The sequence below is a fragment of the Pan troglodytes genome, chromosome 14 (genome assembly GCF_028858775.2).
Source record: "Pan troglodytes isolate AG18354 chromosome 14, NHGRI_mPanTro3-v2.0_pri, whole genome shotgun sequence".
NCBI classification, from domain to species: Eukaryota; Metazoa; Chordata; class Mammalia; order Primates; family Hominidae; genus Pan; species Pan troglodytes.
The window spans coordinates 56,999,830-57,027,082 of record NC_072412.2 but is presented as its reverse complement, the minus strand read 5'-3'; the positions used below and the strand labels follow the sequence as shown (position 1 = coordinate 57,027,082).

The window sequence follows — 27,253 nt, the reverse complement described above, 5'->3', positions numbered from 1 at the left end:
CTGCCTCAGCCTCCTGAGTATCTGGGACTACTGCCACCACACCTGGCTAATTTTGGTGTTTTTTTTGTATTTTTAGTAGAGACGGGGTTTCACCGTCTTAGCCATCATGATCTCCTGACCTCCTGATCTCCTGACCTCATGATCCGCCCGCCTCGGCCTCCCAAAGTGCTGGGATTACAGACGTTAGCCACCGCACCGGCCTTTGTTAAAAACTAAGACTTACACTCATTTTTCTAGGCCCACACAGGGTCAGGATCATTAAGATGTCAGGAGGTGATAGGAATTTTTCAGCTGTATTATAATCCTACAGGACCACTGTCATGTATATGGTGGTCTGTCATTGGCCAAAACATTATGTGGTGTCTTACTGTGCATCCATCATGAGAAGCCATAAGTAGCTATCCAGTTTTTCTGGCTAAAGTAATTTTCAAAGCAAGAAAGGTTTTAAACTTCTTTGAGAAAATTTAGAGTTTATTTCTAGGACTTTGTATATTTTAGAATTCACGTTGGTGATGGTTGGGATGGGGGTTTAGGGGAGGTGCTCTCCTCCAGAAGAAAAGTCAAGTGTAAAATATATAATTCCTTTTATTTGTCGTGTAGATTTGTGTAGGAAAAGACATAATAGGATAGGCCTAGGAAGAATTTTTTTATATGAAGATTTTTTTTTGAAGGGCATATATAATTGGAAATTGATTATTGGTATATGGAGAGAGAGAATTGTACATGAAAAGTACTATAACTTAAAAAATCTTACAGTTAAGAGGATTAGTTGTAACCAAAGGACAAATTTATGTCAGTCTAGTGATTAGTCCTATCAAAAATTATTCTAGCTTTCATATAACCTGTTTTTATTGCCTGTTTTATCTGTGACATGTTGACATCTTCCTTCTATTAGTTTTGCCCAAATGAGGTGTGGGACTCCTAGTGAAGGTCCTTGGAAGGATTATATTTTCTATAAAACTTTATTAGGGACATGATAACAGTTCTGAATATGTGAGAAAAAGTAATTGTATACTATTAGGTGATGCAGTTTGTAGCTAGGAAATGACAGAGTTGATGCTGGTGTGTCAGAGTAAAACTTTCCCTTTGTCTTAAAGCGAGTGAACCTTGTTAGGTACTAGGAAACAACAACAGTCTTTTGGTTATTCTGGGGTTTCAACACTGGAAACATCTAATAACAGAATTATTCTGAAATAATTGAAAACCATCTATTTTAAATAAGGAATTGAAGATAATTGAATATGCAGTGTGAAAGGTCAGGCTGCAAGTGACAGTGGGTGATGTTGCAAGACAATGACAAGGTACAGTGCTTTTGGATTATCAGGAATTAGCAAAATGATGTCTTGGTGTCCTCTGATAATTTCTGAGTTGTGAACTATCTTGCTTATTTATATACTTTGGCAGGTAATGAAATAATGAATGTAAAATTTTGAATTTTGTGTAATCACATTTCTTAAACCAATAAGTTAGAAAGGAAAACCAAGAGATTGCATCCACAAGATCAGGCCTAAATAGGTAGTAGAAATAATAGAAGGTCTTTATTTTAAATTTTATTTTTAATTCAGAATGGGCAGTGTCTAATCACAAATGAGATTATAGTGAATGTAAATCTTAATGTAACAAAGGATTATCTTGCCATGTTCTTAAAGTTTCCATTTTAATGAGCTTTAGTAACATTCTAAAACATGTAGCAATCTGTGCAGTCATCGGTATGTGACATCTGCTTCTTCATGAAGTGCATTTCTAAGGTAAAACTATTGGTTTATTTGTATGTATAGTTAGGAAGGCTTATAAAACTTTTTTTTTTAAATGATAGGCACAAGTATTATGTAGTTAGATTTTTTTTGTTTCTGGAAAATGTTATCTACTTTGAGAATTTTAAATCTATAAACACTTGGGAAGGTGTTTAGCACAAGCATCAATAAATGTTTCAATCAGAATCTAGCAAGAAAGGATTCTTAGAAACTTTTACTCCTGTACATGTACTGTGTAATGGATTTAGAGAAATTTGTTTCCTCCTAAAAAATCTTAGCAATGTTGGGTTAGTACCATTTCTTTCCTTGAAAACAAAAAATCCACATTTTTTACGAACCAGGGCCCCTTAAAACTAATCTCACGTTATGTCTTTTTTTAAATTATTATTGTTTTTGAGACACAGTCTTGCTCTATCGCCCAGGCTAGAGGGCAGTGGCATGATCTTGGCTTACTGTAATCTCTGCCTCCCAGGTTCAAACAATTCTTGTGCCTCAACCTTCCCAGTAGCTGGGATTACAGGCAAGTGCCACCACACCTGACTAATTTTTGTATTTTTAGTAGAGACAGTGTTTCAACATGTTGGCCAGGCTGGTCTGGAACTCCTGACCTCAAGTGATCCTTCTGCCTCGGCCTCCCAAAGTGTTGGATTACAGGTGTGAGCCATCACGCCCGGCCTCACATTATGCCTTACCCAATTATTTTCAGATTGGCCTTCAGCCATAGCATATGGGAAACAATATACTGTCAGAGTTTTCCAAGTGCTTTTCATGAATTTTTTTTCCCTTTTTAAAATTTAATGCTTTATTGCTAACTTTCCTGATCTGAAACATTTATTAGGCAGTTCTTCATATTCAGTTGTAGCCTTTAAGATATTTATGTAGAAGGCTGTCATAGAATGCCATCTTCTTTTGTAGGACAGTTGTGTGTGTAAATTGATTTTTTTTTTTTTTGAGACCATATTTGTAGTGTGATGTGTAGAAGGAAGTAACCAGAATGGTTTTATCTGCTTCTTTGCCCTACATTCAAGGTCTACTTGTGATAGTATTTAAAATTGAGTTCAGTGCTGAGTTCAAGATGGGATTTAACCAGACTTTTACAAAGGTAGCATCTGTAGATTTTGTAGCAGTCTACTCAAGGAGGTGATTAATCTTGAGAGACTAGACAGATTTCTTTTAGGTCAAATTAAATTTTACCATTATTGCTGTATAACTCCATTCACCTATCTTTGAAAATATGTTTACATCTTGGTTTTTATTTATACGTTTATTTTTTAAAAACATATTTCTAACATGTTTTTTATTACATGCTTCACTAGAATAAAATTTTCCCAAGTTATTATTACCCAGTTTATCCTGAAATCTTAGCCTCAGGCAGTCCTCCCACCTTGGCCTCCCAAAGTGCTAGGATTACAAGTGTGAGCCACCGTGCCTGGCCCCAGTCCATCTAATGTATGTATTAGATTCTTAGAATATTACTATTTATTAAGTAAAGTTATATTTCTGATAGCTTAATTACTCCTTATATGACAGCATAAACACTATTTGCCTGGCACTACTTTTTAGGCATTCCCCAGACCAGTTTGTTAATTTCATTCAAACTTTAGATTCCAGTTCAAGTATAAAACTCAAATTCTGCCAAATTATTAATATTTCAGATATATTGAGTTTATATTATCGTCTTTTGTAGTTATACTTAGTCCTATCAATTATTGAATTTCCCTAATGTTGTTATTATTTTTTTTTTACGAAGTCAAACTTTAGTGATTCTGCAGTTCTTATGGTGACTTACGCTTTCTTACATTATTACTCTTCAATCTATTATTAAATCAAATTCCAGGATGGAGTTCCTTAGTCGTTACATTAAAACAGATATATGGAACTCCCCCCTACTTTTGCTTAAGTCATAGTATTCCATCTGTTTTTAATGCTGTTGTATTTTTAACATAAGGAATTATGTGGTTGAATAAAGGAATTGTATCGGAACACAATCGTGTAACGGAGTTACTTGAAACTAAAAATATATTTCTTATACTGTGGAATTCTAACATGTTTTCTGTAGCTGTAGACCTTAATGTATTCTGTTACCAGATTTTTATATTCTAGCAGATTTTATTTTAGAATACCAAACACATTTTTAATTTTGAAGAGTATTTGTTTTGAACATATAATAAATGCACATGGTTAAAAAAAAAGTTGAAGTATTATAAAAAGTTACCCAATTGTTTACTTCCTTTCTATGGAGGCAACCATGGCTAATCAGTTTCTAACATATCCTTCAGAGATCTTTTTTATGTGGTCAAAGGTTTTACAAGGGTTAATGTCTTAAGATGAATATTTTAGAGTTTGACATCAAAAGACTCATTTATACTACACCACCTGAGATTTTAACAATAAAAATAATAATCTTACTGAAATCTAAAACAAATGTGAAATTTGTAATTCTGGCCTTGGAATATTGATTTAAATGTAAGCATGTTAGGCCTTTATTGACTTAAGTAATTCTGTTTTGTTTGTAATATGTTATTACCCAGTTTGTGTATTTATCCGTATAATTTAATGAACCTCCTCCACCTTTAAAAAAATTAACAGTATTAATGACAATGAATTATTGACTTGACAAACATGATTAGCACATCAGAAGATTTTATGACCCGTTTAAGGGTAAGGTAGCATTCCTATGCCCCTCCTCCACTACATTTTCAGTTTCTTAGGTAAGTGAAAATAATTGTTTTCCTGAGATCAGGTTAGTTTATATTTGGAGGAAATTACCTTTTCTTAATATTTTCAAAATTTTTTTTCGAAATTTGTTGTAACATTTCAAAAGCATTTTCTTTCAAAAATAACATAGGTTATAATAGATAATATCTGTTTACATTAATTCTTTAAATTTTCTTATTATTGAGATTTTATGCTTTAACTGAGTAATTTAACACCATGGTAATTGGTTGTTGAGAGAACTATAATAGGAAATTTTAAGTGAAGTAAAAGGTTTTGCTTTATATTATCTTGTGGCAGAACTCTTACTTGAGATTTTTGACCAAAATTAAAATGAAAAATTTTTAATGACAGAAAGATTGACTCCTGTTAGTAAGTAGCTCTAGAGCTAGAACATTATATTTTGCATTATATTTTCTAGTGATATGTTTGGATTTCTTTATGACAGGAACCACTGCTCTGAGAGTAAAACGTGAATTTATTCTGCTAATAGCAAAAGTAAACTTTTAGTCCCTCTACTGGCTGTCTTTGTTGTAGCAGAGCTTAGTTTTTTTTTTTAATATATCATTATAATTATGATAAAGGCTACTTATAACTTTATGGCCAAGGTGAATATTGACAGAACTTCTAAAGGATTGTCTCCCAACTGAGTGACTTTATAAACATACTTACTGAGGAATAACAATGTAAAATAATTGCTCTTAAATATAAGGATTTGGGAATTATTAAATTGCGTAGGCTTGACACCAGATAGTGAATAACATTATATTGCAGTAATTAAGTTGTAACTCTCATTTAGACTTTGGAGGTGTTAAAACTTTATTTTTTTGTAAAACATGACAAAAAACAATACTGGCAGACAACTAAAACTTTTTTAATTTGCTGGGTAAACAATGTTGACAGAGAAAGATGACATTATGCAGCAAGAAACAGTGCAAAACAGTATATAAGAAAACTTTCTTGGAGCTACATGTTCACTTTCTGCTAGTGATGTAGAAATTCATGCTTAAATAAATTTGTTAATGTCAAACATTTATATAATAGAGATGGGGGTACATTTTTCCTGAAGAAATAATAAAACAACCTTGTGTGTATAAATTACATTAACTTAATCATTATTCTAATTTTTGTAGTAACATTATTGCTTTTCTTAGTGTGATTCTTGACTAAGCTCTTTAATCTTAGAGGGGAAAGAATCTTAGGCATGGCAGGGGATAATTGGTACAATGAGGATGATAATAATATTTTTCTTTTTTCTTTTCTATGTTTGATCTTTATCTGACTTTTCCAAAATTTAAAGTCACTAAAGAACTTATTATTTTATCTTGTGTTTGTGTATATACTCTCTGAAAGTTGAAGTTATATTGTTTTTAAAAGTAAACATTAGTATATATTGTGTTTTGTTTCAGTGTGTTTGTGTTGGGGGAAGACACACTGATTTTATACAAGAGGAAATTAATGGCTAAGTAATTACAGAATCACAGGAATCTACCAAGTAAAGGAATAGTTTTACTATAGTTAATTTTATTGCAGAAAGGATATATTAAAAACAAAACAATCTGATTATAATGCCATTCCTTGTTGGGTAAATATGGCACAATCCAGGTTAGTATGGAATTATGTCCAAGAGAATTTAGCAGCTGCCAATAGGACCTCCAGGTGGTACAGAAAGACCATGTGGATTTTAGAATTAGAATAGCTTAATAAGGTTCTGGCTTTGCCACCATCTAGGCCACCTTGAGTTATATCATTTAATCTCCCTGAATATTTTACCTCACTAAGTTTTTTTAGGGTCAAATGAGATAAGTGCTTTATTGTTATTATCAAGACGATAGCAGTAATGTTATTGTTATTATAGTAATTTCAGGCCCGTTTAAGGGTATCCTCTGTGGAGAGTATTTTGTGTAAGACTAGTCAAGTTTCAACTAAAAGCTTTGTTTTGTTGTCTAAGAAAAAGTAACTTTGGTTTTAGTGTTTGAATTTAGCTTAATTAAATTTAATAACTCAGACTTTCTGTTAAGTTTTAATATATTTTAACTTAATTTTGTAGACATGGGCCTTTAAAAAGTATTACCTTTCGGGTGGATGTCATCATCTATATGAGTCTGCTACATGGTAGATTATTTTTCTTTAATTAGAAGTATGATTAATCTCTTGCCTCTGAAAGATAATTCTAAGTGTGCTTATACAGGAATAAAAGTGAATGGGTGTCAGACTTTTGGTCAGAAAATCTGATTTCTTTTTTTGAGACTGAGTCTCTGTCGCCCAGGCTGGAGTGCAGTGGCACGATCTTGACTCGCTGCAACCTCCACCTTCTGGGTTCAAGGGATTCTCCTGCTTCGGCCTCCCAAGTAGCTGGGCACTACAGGCATGTGCCACCACACTTGGCTAATTTTTGTATTTTTTCATGGAGACGAGGTTTTTCACAGTGTTTCCTAGACTGGTCTCGCAGTCCTGACATCAAGTGATCCGCATACCTTGGCCTCCCAGAGTGCTGGGATTACAGGCATGAGCCACCACGCCCAGCCTGATTTTGTTTTATGTTAAAATGTAGAAGTGATATAGAAGACCCTACTACAAATATTTGATCCATGCTGTGGTGGCTTTTAGAGCTTTGCTGATTTGTTTTTGAAAGGCACCAAGTCAACAAAAGTAGTTTAGCTTAAGGGTGGAAGCAAGATAATATAGTTTCAAAGCTATTAGGACCTCTTGGTTTTCTTTATCTCCCTTAGGCAATTTTTGAGCTAAAATACTGGTAGAGACCAAGAGAGAGATTTATTGTTATATGTACATATGTTTATTATGTATGAGAGTAGAGATTATATATCATACACTTAATAGTAACCACTCAAATCTTTGAATGGCCAACACGAATGAGTAGATAGTGGATGGCTGAAAGACACAAGAGGGAGATAGTGCTCCTTTTTATACCCTAGTAGCCCAGCAAATTCATGAGTTGTTATGCGTTGAATTTGGGGAGTACACATTTATATTGAGGTAAAGGTAACATACATTTTTTGAATCTTTTTGAAGTTTGAGTAATTCTAAATGGTTCTGTGAACCCAGGCTGATTTGTATTAAGCTATATTCAGTGAGTCAATGAATAAGTTGAAGTGTTTTGTGCCCAGTACCTGCTTAGTGGTGTGGAAAGAAATATGACATATTCTTTGCCTTCAACATATTCAAACACATGAAAAAATAGCAAGCAATACAAGATGGTGTTTTTTTTTTAATAAATTGTGGTAAACACAACAAAATTTACTGTCTTAACCATTTTTAAGTGTATACTTCTGCAGTGTTAGATATATTCACATTGTGTAAGATGGTGTGTATTTAAATTCATATTTAAATTAAAAATTATTTGAAAAGGTGGGAGGATAGATGTTGTAGGGAAGTGGTATTCAAATTGTGCTCCATGGAACCACTCAACTCCAATTTTAAAGAAACATTTTATTTACCTTCTTATTTATTTAATTTAAAGTGTAAAAACTACCACTATTAGAATATGGAGATGGAAAGATGTGATTACTAAAGGCCATAGCAATCAGGGAAGGCTTCGTGGAGATTTAAACTGGGCCTTAAGGAATGAGTGGCAGTTGGGTAGGTTTGAGGAGGGAAGAGGAAAAGCATTCTACTTTAGGGAAACAATCAAAGCTAAGAGTTGGGAATGAACATTGCCTGAGAAGACCTATATTATTAGAATTTATTATATATTTTGGGGGTGAATGGTATGAGCGACAATATAATGTAATGTAATAATTCCCCAAAATGAGTTCTTTTTAACATGAATATTACAGAGGAAAAGGAGGGATAAATTAATTCATGTTTTCTCCCTGCAAGACTCCTATGACATTTTAATGCTGCTATGCATTTAGAATCTTCTAGAGATTATATCTAACATATTTTAAGTTTATTTAACCAAAGGAATCTTTCTCCCCTGGAACCGTTTTTTTCTTGGGCACCAATTAGAAAAGTGCACGTGTCACTTACAAGTTGAATGATTTGATCAAGACGATCTATTACATGTCCCCCTTCCCACTTTACGATGATTAGGTTATAATCATATAACTAACTGTGAATTCATTCAATAAATATTGCGTATATATTATAATATGTTAGGAATTGAGAGTTGTAAGAGAAAGGTTATAGGACCATAGAATATTATATGTTTATAACTCTTCTACATTCTTGTTGTTCTAAGTATGGTCTGTGGCTATTAGTGTCTTCTAGCTGCCAGTCTTGTTAGAAATGAAGAATCTTAGTCTCCATCCCAGACATAATCAGAAATTGCATTTTAAGATCTCCAAGTGGCTCATATGCACATTAAGAAATTGTCATACACAGTTCTACATTTTATCCAAGAAAGCTTCATTCAATTCTTGGTACCATTAGTGGCAGAGAATTTGATACCTTTGATTTCAAATACAAGGTTCACCCTCTTGAAATTTATATCCTTTGGTCTTAGTTCTGTCAGTCCTTCAAATGGGAGCCATTTATATGTAAAAGGCAAGCTTATGTTTGTCTTAGTCCCTTACAGATGTGTCGCCTAGAACTTATCATTGTGCTAGTAGAGTGGGTTGGCCAGAGATTTGAATGGAAGCTATTGAAGTTATCTCACCTTCTATATAGAGCATTTGAGAACCCGTGCTACTCTGTTCCATTGCTTTTGCTACCACTATTTTTGTACTTTTCTCTCCAAGCATTTTCTTTAGGTAACCATTTTTAATTTTAACTTTTCATCTTGTACTGTTGTTAAATTTTTGCTGAATTTAGAGTAGCTCTACTATTTCCATAGAAATAGCTCTTAAAATCTTTCAAATCATTTACCTAGTTATTTGCTTAGACATTTCGATTACATGCATACCTTGTGGTAATGTTCACCTACTGTCTTGCCTTCCTTTTTAAGAAAGTTTCTCAGGAAATGTTCTTTTTTTATTGTAACTTGTAATATCTACAAAAATCAAATTATTAGAATTGAACTACTAGGGTCCCTTTTAAGAAATTAAATACTCTTAGTAACATAAATATACTCCCTCTAAAAATGAAAGCAATACACAAATTTATAAAGAAGTGAAAAATCCACCTCTTTCTCTACCTAATCCCTCTTTCTCAGGGTTAATCACTGTTTAGTTTATGTGTCGTTCTATATCTTTTCTTAAAATGTACAAACAGGTACATACTACATGTAAAATGAAACTAGAAAGGGAGATCGTATATATGCTGTTCTGAGAATTGACTTTTTACTTTGTAAGCCAAAGTCTAAATCTTTGTATGATCAATGTGTTTTTTGACTTTAGGGAAGAAACCCTTTTTTCTTGGAGCCAGCAATAATTATCACAATTACTGATGGGAGCAAGTTGACTACCACCAGTGGAGTCCAGGATGAGGTAAGTTGTGCTTATATTACATGGATTATGCAAATGCAGTTGAGCAATCCTTTATTTTTGTAGGATACTGAACACCTTTAATAGGTTCTCTCATTGATTATTTGATGCAATTTAGAGTCATCTGTCTCCTATGGCCCATCTTTGTTTGTAGCAGTGTTCTTATTTTCTTGAATAAGAATCTCTTCTGTAAGAAATGTTTGAGCATACCCACACCTCATTTGTATGTGTAATTATGAGTTTATGTGAGGGTGACAGTTTCAGTCTGTCATAAATAGTAAAATGAATTCCTTAGTTTTTTTCAGATTTAAAAAAGGGAAACAGCGTTCTAGTAATTTCTTCCTATATTTCAGTGGATTGTCGTTGGCAGTCCAACGACTGTGGAAACTCCTTGGCTAGAGTATAGCAAAGCCAAGAAGAGGTGTTAAGACTAGGAAAAGTAAGGTTTTTGGACATTTTTGTTTTCTCTAAGTCAAATGTATTATACATACATATATATATATATATATATATATATATTTTTTTTTTTTTTTTTTTTTTTTTGAGACAGAGTCTCACTCTGTTGCCCCGGCTAGAGTGCAGTGGCACAATCTTGGCTCACTGCAGCCTCCACCTCCTGGGTTCAAGCGATTCTTGTGCCTCAGCCTCCCGAGTAACTGGGATTACAGGCATGAGCCACCATGTCTGGCTAATTTTTGTAATTTTAGTAGAGATGGTGTCTTGCCATGTTGGCCAGGTTGGTCTCGAACTCCTGACCTCAGGATCCACCTGCCTTGGCCTCTCAAAGTGTTGGGATTACAGGTGTGAGCCACTGCACCCAGCTGTATAAAAAATTTATAGCTACCCTTATCTATTCTACAGCAACATTCATTATGCAGAGTTGTGTGTGGCGTGGTATAATGAATATAATAGATTTTTTTAATTTTAAGGTGTTTTTACTATGGTATTTGAACTGCTCTTTAACATGGGCTGATATAGAAAGGTGATTGTTTTGATGGAGCTTTATTGTTTGCATTTGCTTTAGTATCTTAATTCCCATGGTATTTATAAGGGTTTAATTAAGCAGGAAAAGTATACATTTTAAGTTCAGTAGCTTTTAGAATTACTTTATTTGTGTGACATTGTGGAATACAAATTGGACATGGAGTCAGGGCATGTGGGTCCTAGTCTTTGTTTATCTACTTTCTAGCAGTAAACTTTGTACCAGTGACCTGACTTCCTAATTTCTATCCTTCTCCATGAAATAAAGAGAATAACATTTGCCTTACTTCATAGGGTTATTGGAAGTTTGAAATAATGTATATGAAGGTACTTAGTAGGCTGTAAAGAGAAGTATATAGTATTATTCTTTCATGAGGCATTGGAACCACTAAAGAGATATAATTCTCTGCTCTTATTTGGGGGAAAAGAGCTAAAATTGCTTTATTTGAACAGTTGATAATAAAGGGAATTTAGGATATAATTCATGGAGATAGAGCTGAAAAATTTAGGTAGATTATAATCCATGATTAAATAATTTATAGTCTATATATAATCAGTAGCCTTGGAATGCTCTGTAGCTGAACTTGATGGGCTTTTGGGCTTTCTTAGATTAGTTGACATGTACAGCCAATTGTGGTCCTGCTACTTTCAGAAACAGGTAGACGTGGATTATATAAAAAGCAATAAAAATTCATTTTAGCCGGGCGTGGTGGCTCACGCCTGTAATCTCAGCACTTTGGGAGGCTGAGGCGGGCAGACATGAGATCAGGAGTTCAAGACCAGCCTGACTAACATGGTGAAACCCTGTCTCTATCAAAAATACAAAAAAATTAGCTGGGCGTGGTGGCGCACACCTGTAATCCCAGCTGCTCAGGAGGCTAAGGCAGAAGAATCACTTGAACCCAGGAGGCGGAGGTTGCAGTGAGCTGGATTGTACCACTGCACTCCAGCCTGGGCAACAGAGCAAGACTCGGTCTCAAAAAAAAAAAAAAAGAAAAAAAAAAAGTCATTTTAAATTGGAAGCTCTCAAATTAATTTTTCTTCTTAATAGGACACATAATAGTTAACAGCTTCATTCAACTTTATATATTAATAAATTAAAAGTCTTTTGAATGTTTGTTTTGTTTTTATCCATAATGATTTTGCTTGAGAAGTTATTTCTGTTTTCTGTTGTAAAGTATTCTTATGTGCGAGGTGATGCATTTGAGGTGCTGTCTACTGCCTTTGTAGAAATGCCCTTTGGGGTACAATGTATTTTGTTTCCATATGTCTGGATCTGTTTTGTTTGTAAAATTTGTTTTGTGGGGACCTCTTCTAGCTTAAAAATATCTTGAAATATACATGTGTATTGGAATTGCTCACCTTTCTTCCTATGTCTTTCCTTGGGAAGAATTTTGGAAAAATAGGGCAATGTGTTTATAATAACCTGAAACTACCTTGCTAGTAAGGTTAGGAAGATTTTCCTGTGGGCAGAGATTTTACCTTTTAGTTCTATCTTTTACAATACTAGCATAGTATTGACAACAGAGCCTATATTTTTAAAAAGTATTGATTATAAACATTGGTGTATTGAATCTGGTAGTCATTGAGTTCAAAACTGATTACCGTTGCACCTTATTATCTGAGGTGGAAGGTTCATTTGTTTTAAAGCAAAAGTAAATTATTTTGAAGTTGGAACATAGGCCAGTGAGTTGTTTCAAGGTTAGGAATGTCTTTGATTCCCTGCATGTTTTCTTCTTAATGTACCAACAAGACTCTCGTTGGAGCAATGAGAAAGTTATCCTAGATTAATTTTTGCTAAATGTTGTGAGATATTGTGAAATATTCTAGCCTAAATAATTATGGGATTTGTTTTAAGGAGCTTTTCAATTCATAGAAAAGCATAAAGATGCTTTTTGTATTGTTCTTCTGTGTTTGTATTGTGCACGTGCATGAATGCTAGATATGATCTGTATTCTGGTTCCTACTAGGGAATAATAATTTTGCCTTTATATCGCTGTCTTTTCACATCTCTCAACCTTTGCCTCTGGCAGAACTTGATTCTTTTTTAGATTTATTCAGTGTATGAATGTGTCATTAATTTCCACATTAGAGATATGTGTACATAATTCCTGTTTGGCTTGTGGCTGGTGTTGGTATGACCTATTACTTTTTATGGAGTTGTATAATTCCACCTGTATGATATCCTTTGCTTAAGAGTCATGTTATCCAACATTGTATATTATATCTGTTCTGTTGGTGCTGTTTTTCAGGAGTAAATGTTCTTGCTGCTTTAAAATCATCCTTATATCATATCCTATGAGGAAATATAGAACTCATTTAGTCTTATATTTTACAAATGAGGAAATTGAGATCCAGGGAGTCAGAGTGATTTGCTTAGGTTATAACATTTGTTACTGCCAAAATCTAGATTAGAATTTATCAATTCCAAAGACATTCCAGCACCTCCAGACCAGTGCTTTCTTCCTGATACGGCTGCTGCCTTTTTGCTTGATTCTAAATTTGTGTGTTCTTAAAATTTACCTTCTATTTATCTGATTTCTTATTTGTCTACTTCAGCTTTCTATATAAGTGTCTTTTAGGTATTCTGTTCTTATTCAGTGTTCCATGAAAAACTATTATGACCAGAGCATTTCTAGGCAATGAGGATAACAAAGATAAACAGGACATATCTGGTTCTTAATATTTAAGTTCACAGTGTTATGGGGGAAATCACCTATTAAATGGTTTTATGAATGATAAAATAAGGATACATACTAAGTGTGTGGGAGTACTAAAGCAGGGGAACGGTTAATATTACCTTTCGTGTGTCAAATCTTGTATAATGTGGATTTTTATAGTATAATTTCATTTTTGAATGACTGAATTCAAGGATCTTATGGATGATTTGGCATAGGGTGTGGCTCCTACCTTATATCTGTGAATTTTAGGAAGAAGCCCAGTGTAAAGTTGTTTTGAGCCTAGAAAATAGTTTTCCTAGTGGCAGGAAAAATGTGGTGCCATATTGTCTCTTGACCTGGCTAAGTATGTATAGGCCCAAATGAACCAATTTCTTATAACTTGTTTGTCAGAAAAATGTAGGAATACTGTTCTCTGGGACAGCTCGTCACTTAGCAATGTATTATGAGTTAGGAAAGAAAAGTAATAGATACATTATGAATGAAAATCTTGAGCTGTATATGATCATTTTACATTAATTTATGATTTTAATTATATCCTTGGGCCTCATTTAATAAAAGTCCAGGCCATTGTCTGAAGTGTCATGAATGTATTTCTAGTGTAGTCTTTTTGGATAACTGTCTAGGATTTTTGATGATTGCTTGGATTGAATTTTATGTGTATATATTTGGCTTTTTTTTTTAATGCAGCTATTTGATAAAACTGGTTGTTTGTAGCATTTTCACTTACGAGGAGTGTGTTTGATAGGACTTTGAATTCTGAAACACGATAAAACTATATTACTTACTTCCTTAGTAGTTACCTTTGATGTTGATAAACATACCTGTGTCCAGATACTCAGTACTGTTTGTCATGTTATATAACTGATATATCAAATGTTTTGGTAGAATCAACAAATTATAATTAGAGTTATTGAAAAGGATTTTCTTCTGATATCTGCAGATAATCCTCTCTAGTACTGCTTTGCAATGGAAAACTATTCTGTACTATGATTCCAGGAACACATGGCTAACGAATATTGCTCAATAAAGGAGCCCAGAAGAAATCCTGCCAGTACTTTCTTAGTGATGAATGACATTCCAGGATAGTGTAGCAGTTATTTTTCTCTTCCTTGAAAGTGCTAATAGTAGTATTGTCTTTCAAATATTGAGATTTCTATATGCTGACAAGTCCTTCTGCATCTCTTTACCAATGTTATGATTGCTGTGGAGGCTAACGTTGAGAGAAGGTATTTGCAGCCAAAGTAATCTGTTGGGAAGAGTTTTACTTGCTTATTAGCTGTCCCAGCTTTTTAAGCCCAACTAGGACAACTACTTTTATAACTTCATGGGATAGATACTCGGTAAGGGCATGTCTTCATAGAAAGAGAATGAGTAGTCTCAGCTGTGTATTTAAATGGCTGTAGATTGGGGTCTTCTATTCCAACTTGTGGGTTCTCAAAAATTGATGCAAAAGTCCACCATGCTTTGAGATATGGATAATTCTAGGCATTGTAAATGGGTTTAGTTTAACTGGTGAAGATTATAATTATGATGTGCATTTAATTCTTAATGATTAAAAGACAGGCCAGAAATTTTTGAAATCAGTTTCTAGTATCTGAAATGATTAAAAAACCACAGCTCCCTCCCCTACCTCCCATAAAATGTTTTTATTCACTAAAATCACTAAAAATATTTGCCATAGGGTGTCAAAACTCTGATTTCATTGTATACTTTTAAACATATATTTAAAATAGTTGCTTTTCCCAAGACACTTAGAATTTTGGAGAACTTTTTCTTTTTTAAAAAGATCTGTAAGGAATTTTGAGGGATGCCACAGTGGTGATAGAAAATATAAAACATTTTATCTGTGTTACATGTGTTTGAATTTTCATGTTTATCCTGTAGTAGCCTCTTCATAGTGATATTACTAGGGACTCAGTAAAAATCTGAAGATTAGCTCTTGTCTTACTGATTTGCGATTCAGATGTTCTAAATACATGCATAACACTACTGTATATGTTAGTCTCTGTCAATTCATCTTTCTAAGAACATTTAATAAGAATTTGTTGAATGTAGACCATTTGTATTTCTTTTTCTACTCATATTTTTGGCCCTGTTCTCTCAACCCCTGGATTTATTACTGCTGGTATGTTATAGGAATATATACATCTGCAATTATTAGTAGTTTAAAAATATGTAATTATAATAATGCATAATTAAAGAAGTTGATGAAATATTTCAATTTAATATAGTAAGTTTTCAGCAATTTACATTTGCAGTACTCTTATTGATATACTTTTTTTCAAGATCATGTAGTAAGAAAGACTCTTCAGTACTTCTAGGCAAACACAACAATGGAGAAATTTAAAAGAAATGCTGGTTGATCATTCTAACAAAGCTGTATGGCTACAGTAACTAATCCACTATCTAGAATTCTTTGTTAAGATATATCAAAATAGTTTTTATTCAGAGGGTGAAGCAATTTCACCCTGTGTTTATTAGCCTGTTAGAACCAATAAGCAATACGAGAGTCTACATATGTAAGGAAAATTTTATTTAGAGATGTTTCTATTATCCAATTCTAGCTCTTATATATATAAAATACTGTGGTATTTAGAACAGTAGCTTTGAAATGGCTGCAGGCTGCATCAAAATCACCTGGTGTGCCTTATAGAATACACATGCCTTTGTTCTTATTCTGGAAATTTTGTTTCAGTTGATCTGGGTAAGGACCTGGGAATCTGTATTTTTACAGTGTCTCATGTGATTCTGATGTACAGTCAAATTTAGAAACTATAGTTTTAGAACACAATCTAACCACAATTTTTTTTAAGCTACACAAAAAGCATGTGAAAATGAACAACTTTAACAAAACAGGTTAGAAAGTTAGAAATGTTTTTGACTTAGAAGGCCACCAAAAAGTATTTTTTTTAGGATAAAAATAATTCTTGACCTTTAGAATTGTTAAATTTGGGAACGGGTTTCCAAGGGATATGGAACTGGCCTTCTGTGAATATTTTTAATAGGATAATTTCTAATTTGCTTGATATTTTAGAATAAGTTATTGAATAGCCCCCAAAAATTAACTTCTGTGCTGACTGCAGTCAATCTGCAGTTACTGCTTACAGTGTGCTATATTGAGGACTCTCCTTAGACCCCATATATGAGGAGAGAGGCTAAGAAGAGAAGAGCAGTTAATTTATATTATCTGTCATGTGTTTCTTATCCCTGGCTTAGGAATTTTTATCCAAAGGATCGTATAGTATTCTGGTATCCTTACTAAGCCATAATTCCTGATTTGGATGTCCATGTAATTAGCATTATACACACACACATGCACACACACACACACACCCTACCTTACCAGATGAGAGCAGTTTATAAAGAATTGGTGATAGTTACACTTAATTTTCTAGACAGTTGCTGCAAAAATACCCTTCCAGAATGAATTCGTTAGATTTCGAATTGTGAAAGTATATTTTAAATTAATTCAGCAACAGTTTTCCTTGTGATACATAGTAACTTTGGCTGTGTATAAGAATAGCGGCAGCTCCATACGTTTATATTTAGTTCTATATTTATGTTCTAGGTACTGGGGACACACAGATGGAATTAAGCAAGGCTAGAAAACGTATTATCTTTGAAGACAGGCAAGTAAATAAACATTTGTAATACATTAAGATAAATCTCATGGCAGAAATAAACAGAAGGTTCTGAGACAGCGTAAAGAAAGGAGTAAAGTTTTGAGGGAAGAGTAAGGAATTGAGCCATGACATATCAGGAAGAGAAAACAGTATGCAAAAGCATGAAGACTTGAAAACAGTGTATCAGGAGATTATAAATTGTACACCTGGAGTATGGAAAGTATAGGTAGGAAGAGTAGAAGCTTGAAATGTAGGTAGAGGGCAGGTAATAGCACCCTAAGGAGACAGGACTTCATTCTGTTAGCATTTGCAGGGAAGGTATTGAAGATTTTAAGCAGGTGAGTCACATGATCAGATTTGCATTTTAGTAAGATTACTGTGCCAGCAAGGTGAAAGGTGGACTGGAGGGTGGTAAGATGGGAAGAGTTAGCAAACTACATGTAACAACCTAGAAGATATGGGGAATGCCAAAACTTAGCTAGTGCTGGACAGGAAGGCAGAATTCTGAGAGGTTCGGTAGGTAAGCTAGGCAGGTTTTCAAAGATGATTTGTAAGATAGGAGAAAAAAGGCAAAGTATTTGACAGGAGGCCTGAACCTAGGGTCCATGCTTGGTCTGAGGAGAGTTCTGTGAATTCCCTGACATCCTGTCTACACATTGTCCATCTGTGTGCATGAACTTTTTTCTGGGTAAAGAGATCCATAGCTTTAATCATATTCTCAAATAAGTAAAAATATACTGGTTTAGTATTATTTTCCACTTTCCAACTTGGGCATCTATGTGGATATTTGGTAGTGTTAACTGAGATGTGGGTGATAAAAAATAAAGGAGGAGAAAGGAAGGTAAAGTAATTGACAGACAAAGTATCATTACCTTTCGGGTAAGGATGTTTTAAAGGATTTATAATTTAACATTTAAAACAATTACCTCAAAGACTTTTTCTTGCCTTTTAACATTATGTTTTAGGAAAATATTTTGTATTTAAAAATTGAAATGAGCAGATTCTGATAGTTAAATTTTTTTTTACTTTGAAGCAGATTTAAATAAATAAGCGTTAAATCAGCTTTTAAAGTTTGTTTGAAATTTAAGGACATATGATATAAACATTTAAAATTGCTTATTTCAAGCAAGCATTGAAAATTCTACAGAATGCTAGGTTAAGAGCAGTGTGTGTGTGTGTTTTACTCTGTGTACTGGTGTCAAGTAAGTCAGAGGATACTAGCCTAATTTTTTATTTAATAGATTGGCACTTTTCTGTTAAACTTACCCTATTTGGGTGTTTCATGCTTCTCCATGTCAGATTTCAATTTTGAGAGAATGAAAATGTTGAGTATGTGGTTTTCTGATGGTGCACTCTCATGTAAATAACCCTTAGGCTGCTAGTCATTTATAAATGCCTTGATTATACTTATTTAGCTGTATTTCCATAGTGATTTTATTTAACTTCCACTTTCACTTGTTCTTTTCAGATGTAATACTGTAGATATTAAACTTTTTAGACTTTTATATTAGGAATAACCTTAGTGCAGTGACTAGAAAGACATTGAAACTATGGGCTTTACATCAAGGCAAGGCTGCATTTTGATCTAGACAAGGCTGTTTTGGTATATTTTTCCCCACGCTCTGTCTTTTCAGATTGAATTACTGATTTTTCCCCCTTTGTTTTGTTTGTTGTGGTTTTGATGTTTTTTTTCCTTTCAGCTAAAGGAGCAGCCCAGTGGTTTTCAAGAAGTGCTAAAGTGCACTGACTGTCTCATGATGACTGGTGCCTCAGGGAGGGTCATGATTCCTGGATACAGGATCGACCTGATCCTGGATGTCACTTCAAGCAGTCAGATCGTGGGGAAAAGCCTTGTCTAATGGCTAGCCTTCCTCAAAAGTCTGATGCTAGTCATCTCGGAAGGCCTCAGAAAAAGCCTTAAAGGTGAGCAGAGTAGAGTGTAGTTCTCTCTGGGGGCTATGACTATTTGTTGGAGAATCTGATTCAACATAGAATGACAACCCTAACCTGATAAATCCAGGTTCAATTGGTAATTAACTTTGAGCTTATAAATTGGTTGATGATGATTATCAGACCCCAGCTTTTGAGTTAGTAGAACCACCTTGCTAAGCTTAAGATCTGTAAGTGAGGAACTCGGTATTTCCTGGGGCTCTTCACAGCTTTAGGTTAGTATCTGTTGTCTTAGACCGAAATAGCCTTGCTATCATAGCTAAGGAACACTTTGGTTACAAAATTGCACTTGGTTGTTAAGTATGGATAGTTTTTTTTTTTTTTTTAAATTTAGCTAGCAAGGTATTCTCTTGATTTGTATATTTATTAGATACCAGTTATTTGGTATTACCAATTATCAGGGTTTGGAAGGATAAGTTTGCATTTGCTTTGTCTGTTATAATAAACTTTTTAAAAAAAACATAGCTACCTTTGAACCAAGTTTGGATTTATGTAGCTCGTATTTTATTGCATTCTGTTGAAGAATATTAGTACTACCTGCATCATTTCAATGACATTTTTAGCACCAGAAAAAGATTCTCCAGAGATGTTTTGAGTATTTTGGAAAAAGTTTAATTCTGGGCCTCTTTCTCTGTGATTTGAAGCACTCACAGAACTCAGTTATTCATGTAATAACATTGATTGCTAATAACGTTGAATACTAAATTTAAATGCTAAAGCTTGTCCTAAGACTTAACTTTTTTTTTTAAATTGAACCACCTATATTAGTAAAAAAAAAAAAAAAAAAAAATTAAGTATGTACCATTCCCAGTGTATGCACATTTTTAAATTTAGAAATTATATATGTGACTACTGCATTAATATTATTATGTTAAAAACATATATTAAAATAGAACTTTAAAAAGATGAGAGGAGAAAATTTATACAAAGGAAATTCTGATCTTTGCTTCTTGTATAACATGGATCATGATTTATACTAGGGGTCAGCAAACATTTTCTTTGAAGGGCCAGATAGTGAACATTTTAGGTTTTTCAGCCTGTATAGTGTGTACTGGAACTACTCCACTGTTGGAGGACAAAAGCAGCCATAGACAGTATGTTAAATGAATGAGAGTGGCCGTGTTCAATAAAATTTTATTTACAAAAAATAGGCTCTGGGCTGGATTTGGTTGGTGGGCTATAGTTTGCTGATCGCTGGTGTATACCCTGTTTTGTAGACTACTGTTCTAGACCTTGGAGTTGTATTGTACTACTTCTGTTAGATCCTTTTCACATTAGTTTTAGAGAGTGGACTTTATGGAATTGATTTTTCCTTTATGAAGTGGGTAGACACCACTAGTAGAGTGTATTCAGTTAAAGTGAACAGATGCTTATTGAACAGTAGTGAAGTTCAGATGCAGGGTTAGGTACTGGCTCATGAGTTTGATATGAGAGGTACAGTTATGGCATAGTGTAAGATGTAAAATTATTAAAGCACAAGCTAATAAGATGGTACAGTTGAGAAAGTGAGGCCGGAGCTGGCTCTAGGAAATGTCTTGAGTTGGATTTTGAAAGGTTAATTCAAGTTTGTGAAGTAGATGTATGCAAAGACATAAAGGTCACTGAAGAGAGTTTGGGAGAACTGTATGTACCTCAGTATTGATAGCTGGCAAAGTGTTCAAGAAAAACAGCAGCAGGAAATGAGACTAGATAGATTGGCATGGCCCGTCCTATATTCTCTGCCAAGGAGTTTCGACTTTGTCTTACAGATTGATGAAAACCTTATAGATTGAACCTTACAGATGGGAACCTTATGGATTGAAGAGATTTTAGTAGAGGAGAAAGTTATTAGATTTGCATTTTAGAAAGAAGTAGCGTGGACTATACAAAGAGCAGGTTTTTTTGGCACCTCGTCTGTTTTCACTTCCTCATAAAAGAGGACATGATTGTAGGTTGAACTATACCAGACATAAAATTAAGAAACTTGGAGTGCTATTTAGCAATAAAAAGGAATGAATTGGTGACATGCTACAACATGGATGAACTTGAAAAACATTACCCTAGATGCAAAGGACCTCATATAGCATTATTCCATTTATATGGAATGTCCATAAAGTTGATTAGTGCTTGCCTGGAAGTGTTTGGGAGACTGACTGCAAATGGGCACAGGGATCTTTTTAAGATGTTGGAAATGTTCTAAAACTGCATGGTGGTGATGGTTGTACAACTCTGTAAATTTACTAAAACTCATTGAACACATAAAATGGATGAATTTCTCAATAAAGTTGTTAAAAAATTAGAAAGACTTTACCTTTGCAATTTGTTGGGGTAAAACTTTGTTGAAGAAAGTATTTCAGTATTGCAGGTTGTCAAGTGATTGCTCTTTCCTCTGAACAAATATTGACCTTAAACTACTAGAAGCTAAAAAAAAGTTTTGATTTTTTAATCAAAAATTCCTTTTGGATGTACATTGGATATTCCTAAGGATATACATTTTTAACTGGAGTGTAACAATAGGAACTAACAATAAATAATTGGGTTGGCGTTAAGTTTTATGGGATTCACTTTGACTTTAATAATTTTTTTTGAGACAGGATCTTGCTTTGTTGCCTAGAATTTCTTAATTTTCCTTTCCTTAATAAATATGATATGAGGAGAACCTTCTTCATTGCTTATATTGGATAATAGTATTAAAGTTAGAAATAGCCTAAGGGAAATTTACTTGATTTTTTTTTTCAAGGAAATATACTAAAGAAAAAGCTGATATAGGATGCTTTTAAATTTATAAATTGTTTCCTCATAATCTTAGCAGTTATAGGAAATGAATAAAGAGAATGCAAAACAATTGGAAAATGGTTAATTTCATTCAATAAATATGTATTTAGGGCTTACCATGTGCCTAGGCACTGTTCTTAGAAACAGATTGTGAAGGACTGTTACTGTATTACTTTCTTTTATTCCTGGCTACTAAAATAATGTATGAGGTTGAGCTTAATTATTTTAAAAAATGTGTAAACTTAAATGTTTAACTTTTGTTGTTTACAAGGTAATTTCACATCTCCTGTAATTCTCAATTCTGTGACGGTGAGGAAAATGTCTTAGTAAGGCTGATTTCTACCTAAGAGGCCGAGCTAGGACTTGACTGTTTGTTTTATTTTTTCAGGTCCATTGCTCTTTACACTCTAGTGTGGGATTAAAAGAAAAAAACAAGTACTGCATAAGGACAGTCATATAGGTCAGTGAGATAGAATTGAGAGTCTAGCAGCAAAACCCATACATTTATAGTCAGTCGATTTTTGACAAGAGTTAAGACAGTTTAATGAGAAAAGAATAATTTTCTGGCCGGGTGCAGTAGCTCACGCCTGTAATCCTAGCACTTTGGGAGGCCGAGGCAGGTGGATTGCCTGAGCTCAGGAGTTCGAGACCAGCCTGGCCAACCCGGTGAAACCCCATCTCTATTAAAAAATACAAAAAATTAGCCGGGTGTGGTGGCATGCGCTTGTAATCCCAGCTACTCGGGAGGCTGAGACAGGAGAATGGCTTGAACCTGGGCGGTGGAGGTTGCAGGGAGCTGAGATCGCGCCATTGCACTCCAGCCTGGGTGACAGAGCAAGACTCCGTCTCAAAAAAAAAAAAAAAGAAAAAAAAGAATTTTCTTAGCAAATGGTTTTGGGCCAACTGAATATGCATGCACATGCAAGAGAATGAAATTGAACCTCTACCTTATATGCAAAAATTAGATCAAAATGGATCAAAGACCCAAATATAAGAGCTAAAACTTAGAAGAAAACATAGGCTTAATCTTCCTGACCTAGGATTAGGCAAGTTTTAGTTAGACATGACACCAGAAGCACAAAGAACAACTAGACAAATTGGACTTCAGAATTAAAAACTTTTGTTTCAAAGGATACTGTCAAGAAAGTGAAAAGATAGTAACAGAATGAGAGAAAATATTTGCAAATCATTTATCTGTGAAGGGCATGATATCCAGAATATATAAAGAACTGTAACAACATAAAAATAAAAAGACAATCTAATTTAAAAATGGTGAAAGGATTTGATTAGACATTTCTCCAGAGAAGATATATAAATGGCTAGTAAGTACATGAAAAGATGCTCACCATCATTAGTCATGAGGGAAATGCAGATTATAACCATAATGAGATAGCAGTTTACACCTACTATGACATATAATAAAAAAGATGGACAGTTACAAATGTTGGTGAGAATGTAGAGAAACTGTAACCTTCATACTTTGCTAGTGAGGATGTAAAATGATGCAGCTGCTTTGGGAAATAGTTTAGTGGTTCTTCAAAAAGTTAAACATAGAGTTACCTTATGCTAACTCCAATAATTCTATTCTGGGGTATATACCTAAAGAAATGAAAACATGTCTACACAAAAACCTGTAAGTGAACATCATATTAATGTCATTCATAATAGCCAAAAGGTGGAAACAACACAAATGTCTATTACCTGATGAATGGATAAACAAAATATGATATATCCATACAATGGAATATTATTCAGCCTTAAAAAGGAATACAATTCTCTCACGTAGTGCAACATGGATGAACCTTGAAAACTAAGTGAAAGCCAGACACAAAAGGCTACTTGATAAAAGTTTCCATTTATATGAAGTGTCTAGAATAGGCAAATCCATAGAAACAGAAATAAGTGGTTGCCAGAGGCTTGGGATAAGGGTAGGATGCTAATGTACATAGAAGGGTTTCATTTTCAGGTGATCAAAATGTTCTGAAGGTAGACAGTGGTGATGATTGTACAACTCTGACTTCCTGGTTCAGCCACTCTAAATAGATGAATGAAACAAATAGAAGAACTTGTATCTTTACTCTCATACACCCACACTATTTTCCTCTCTGGTGCCTATCTTCTCTATTTCCTTTTGCAACAAATTTAGAGATCATTTCTGTTATCTCCTTGACTTCTCTACCTCCTTTTAAATCTATTACAGTCTGACTTTTGATTCTACCTTTGTTAATAAGATCACTAATAATGTCCTTATCTTCCAAATCCAAATTTGCTTTTGAGTTTTTCTTTCATGATGTTTTGCCAGCACTATTGAACACTGTTTTTTAAAGCTTCTCTTGACTTCTGTGTTTACACTTTCCTGGCTCTGGTTTGGCTTTTTGTTTTGTTTTAATTTCCCTCCTTGACCTTAGTGTGTTTGCCTGTCCCTGAGTGTTACTGGTTTAGTTTTAGATTTTCTTACATGTTTACTGACATACTCTTGGACAATTTCATTCCCGTGGCTTTATCCGTGTTCATCTGCACAGAAGTGTGTGTATTTGGCCTAAAAGGCTTGGTTACTCAACTTACTCTCAAATAGTTTGTCAAATATTAATAATTATATATTACTGTACTACTCCATTTTCATGCTGCTGGTAAAGACATACCCGAGACTGGGCAATTAATAAAAGAAAGAGGTTTAATGGACTTAAAGTTCTACATGGCTGGGGAGGCCTCACAATCCTGGTGGAAGGCAAGGAGGAGCAAGTCATGTCTTACATGGGTGGCAGCAGGCAAAGAGAGAGAGCTTGTGCAGGGAAACTTCCTGTTTTTAAAACCATCAGAGCTTGTGAGACTTATTCCCTATCATGAGAACAGCATGGCAGAGACCCATAGCCATGATTTAATTACCTCCCATGGGGGTTTCTCCCACAAAATGTGGGAATTGTGGGAGTTACAATTCAAGATGAAATTTGGATGGGGACACAGCCAAACCATATCAATCACCATTATTATTATTGTTATTATATAAAAGAGAAAGAAGTAAATGTGACAAAATGTAAACTGTCTATGAATCTAGATGAATGGGACCCTGGAGCTCATAGTACAATCAGTGCAACTTTTCTGTGAGATTGAAATTTTTCAAATAGATTTTTAAAGAATTTTTTTTTAAGTGAACGGTTCTGTGCCATTTAGTACATCCTTTCCTTTAAAAAAAAAAAAACTCTCATACTTGTCAGGGTATTAAGTTGCTATAACAGAATGCAGTAGTTCTTTAATTGTGGGTTTCTTATATATTCTAGGATAGGCAGATCTGTTTAGTATACCTTTTTCCACTGCATCATTTCAGTTTGGATATTCTTGACTTTCGAATTGTTCTTGGAAATAATTAGAAAGAAGTAGGGATTGGGATTGTTGGATGGTGAAATCATAGGGAGAGAAAGGAAGTTGAGGAATTCAATCTTGAGTCTTAGAACTGTGTGTGTGTGTGTGTGTGTGTGTATAGAAGAACTACATACATACATATATAGAAGGAAGAAACGGAAATGAATCTATAAAGGCCTGATAGTACTTACATATTTTCTTGTTATTGTCTGTTATGTTATGAATAGGACCTGCGGCTGTATTATATTTGAGAAATAGGATTTAAGAAATACCCACTCAGTTTCACCAAAAATGTTAAAATTTTATTTGCTTTAAAAAAAGCTTTTATTAAGCTTCTTTTCCATCTACATTATCCAAGCAAATCTGAATAATTGGGACTAGAGTTGGACTAGATGTTGGAGGGACCAACTTTCTATTTATTAAATCACGGAAAGATTTAGCATTAGTTTGATTAGAATGGGTGCTTTCCTGCCCTTAACACACATACAGTGCCTCTTTGAATGCATATTTTCTGCAACAAAGAAAAACAAATTAACAAACAACTAGTTGAACCTTCAAGGATTCTGAAAAGCTTCTGGCAAGGTATATTTTTTAGGATATTGGTTCAGCTTCTCTATTGGGACAAAAATAGCTGGTTTAAAAATACAGAAGGCTTTTCCTTTCACATCAAAGATAGAACTGGTAGTAGTCAGGGAAGTGGAGTGGTTCTGCTCTAAGCTATTGTCTAGGGTTCCAGGTTTCTTCTACTTTGTTCCTCTATCTTTGCTTTTATCTGAATGGTTGATGCTGGTTTCACAGCACATCATACAACTGGATTTCAGCCTGTGGGAAGGAGTAAAGGCACACAGCTTCCTAATATAAGCATGACCTAAAACATAAATGACGTTGCAATGAGAGTCCATCAATTAGAATTTGGCCACACTTAGCTGTAAGGCAGAGTGGAAACTAATCCCTGCTTGGGTGGCTGTGAGTCCAGTTAAAATTTGGGGGGTTTAATTAGTAGAAGGAAGGAGAGACTAGATGTGGACGGGCAGTTATCAGAAATTAAAGGGGTGATAAAGTAAGCTTGAAAGCTTCTTTGCTTTCTAGTGTGACAGCTTGTTCTGAGCTTATCTTGTACATTTTTGCTTCAGACCTGAAATCAGGTCAGGTTCCATGTATTAGGACGTGGTATATGGAAACCATAGCATGGGTTTTAGAAAAGGGTGCATCGCCATTGAGTTAATCATCATTTTCAGGCTTTTTCAGTACAGAGCTAGGAAATATTTTTTTCTGAAAGAGAAAATAGGTCATGAATCCATACTACTATTTGCATTTCACTTTTAAGGTAGGTATTTAAAATGTTAAAGAATGTGTTTCTGTCATAAAGACCAAAGTTTGATTCCTGGTTCTGCAACTTATTAGAGGTATAATTTTTTTGCTCATTTTGAGTTTCAGTTTTCTCATCTTTACAATGGGGATAATAACTACATCTCATGATTGTCATATGATTAAATGAGATAAGTGCTCAGAAATTTTTACTGATTTTATTATTCTCTATCACAATACAAAAAGGAGAGACCCCTAATTCTTCTTACAGGGGTTAGAGAAGACTTAGAGACACTTGTGCCATCAGGGAAGATTGAATTTTAAATGGGATATGGAGGTTTAGTGAGAAGAAATACCCAGGTAAGGGACCCAGCAGAGGCTGTGATCTGCATTTGTCAAGGCTGGTGCATAGGATTCTATTTTGACCCTTTAAAAAAAAAAACTTTTTTCTTATAGTATTTATCATAGTGTGTAATTAAGTAGTAGTTTGTGTGCTTATTTGCTTACTGTCTGACTGCCTTTCTGTCCCACAGTGACAAGGAAGGACTATCCTGTCTTTCTTTTTGATTACCATTATACCTTCAGTGCCTGCCACATAATGGTCACACAGTTGCTGTTCAGACCCTGAATAAAATTTTGAAGCATTTATAAATATCACAAAATTTCGCATTTGATTATATACATAAATAATTCTGCACTTATTTCAGTGTTACCTACTGAGGGTTGCCTACTAGTTGATCTAG

The 27,253-nt window shown here is 34.2% G+C and overlaps 1 protein-coding gene across 9 annotated transcripts in view; it reads left to right on the top strand.

Moving 5' to 3' along the window:
• The window catches only part of INTS6 (integrator complex subunit 6), an 83,497-nt gene that overhangs the window by 13,068 nt on the left and 43,176 nt on the right, over positions 1–27,253 (top strand). For 6 of the 9 annotated variants that reach the window (XM_063791863.1, XM_063791865.1, XM_016924972.4 and 3 more), the window contains 1 exon segment: positions 9,767–9,856. The exons of 2 other annotated variants lie outside the window; for them this stretch is intronic. In XM_063791863.1, coding sequence (XP_063647933.1) covers positions 9,767–9,856 — 90 coding nt within the window. 9 annotated transcript variants of the gene reach the window in all.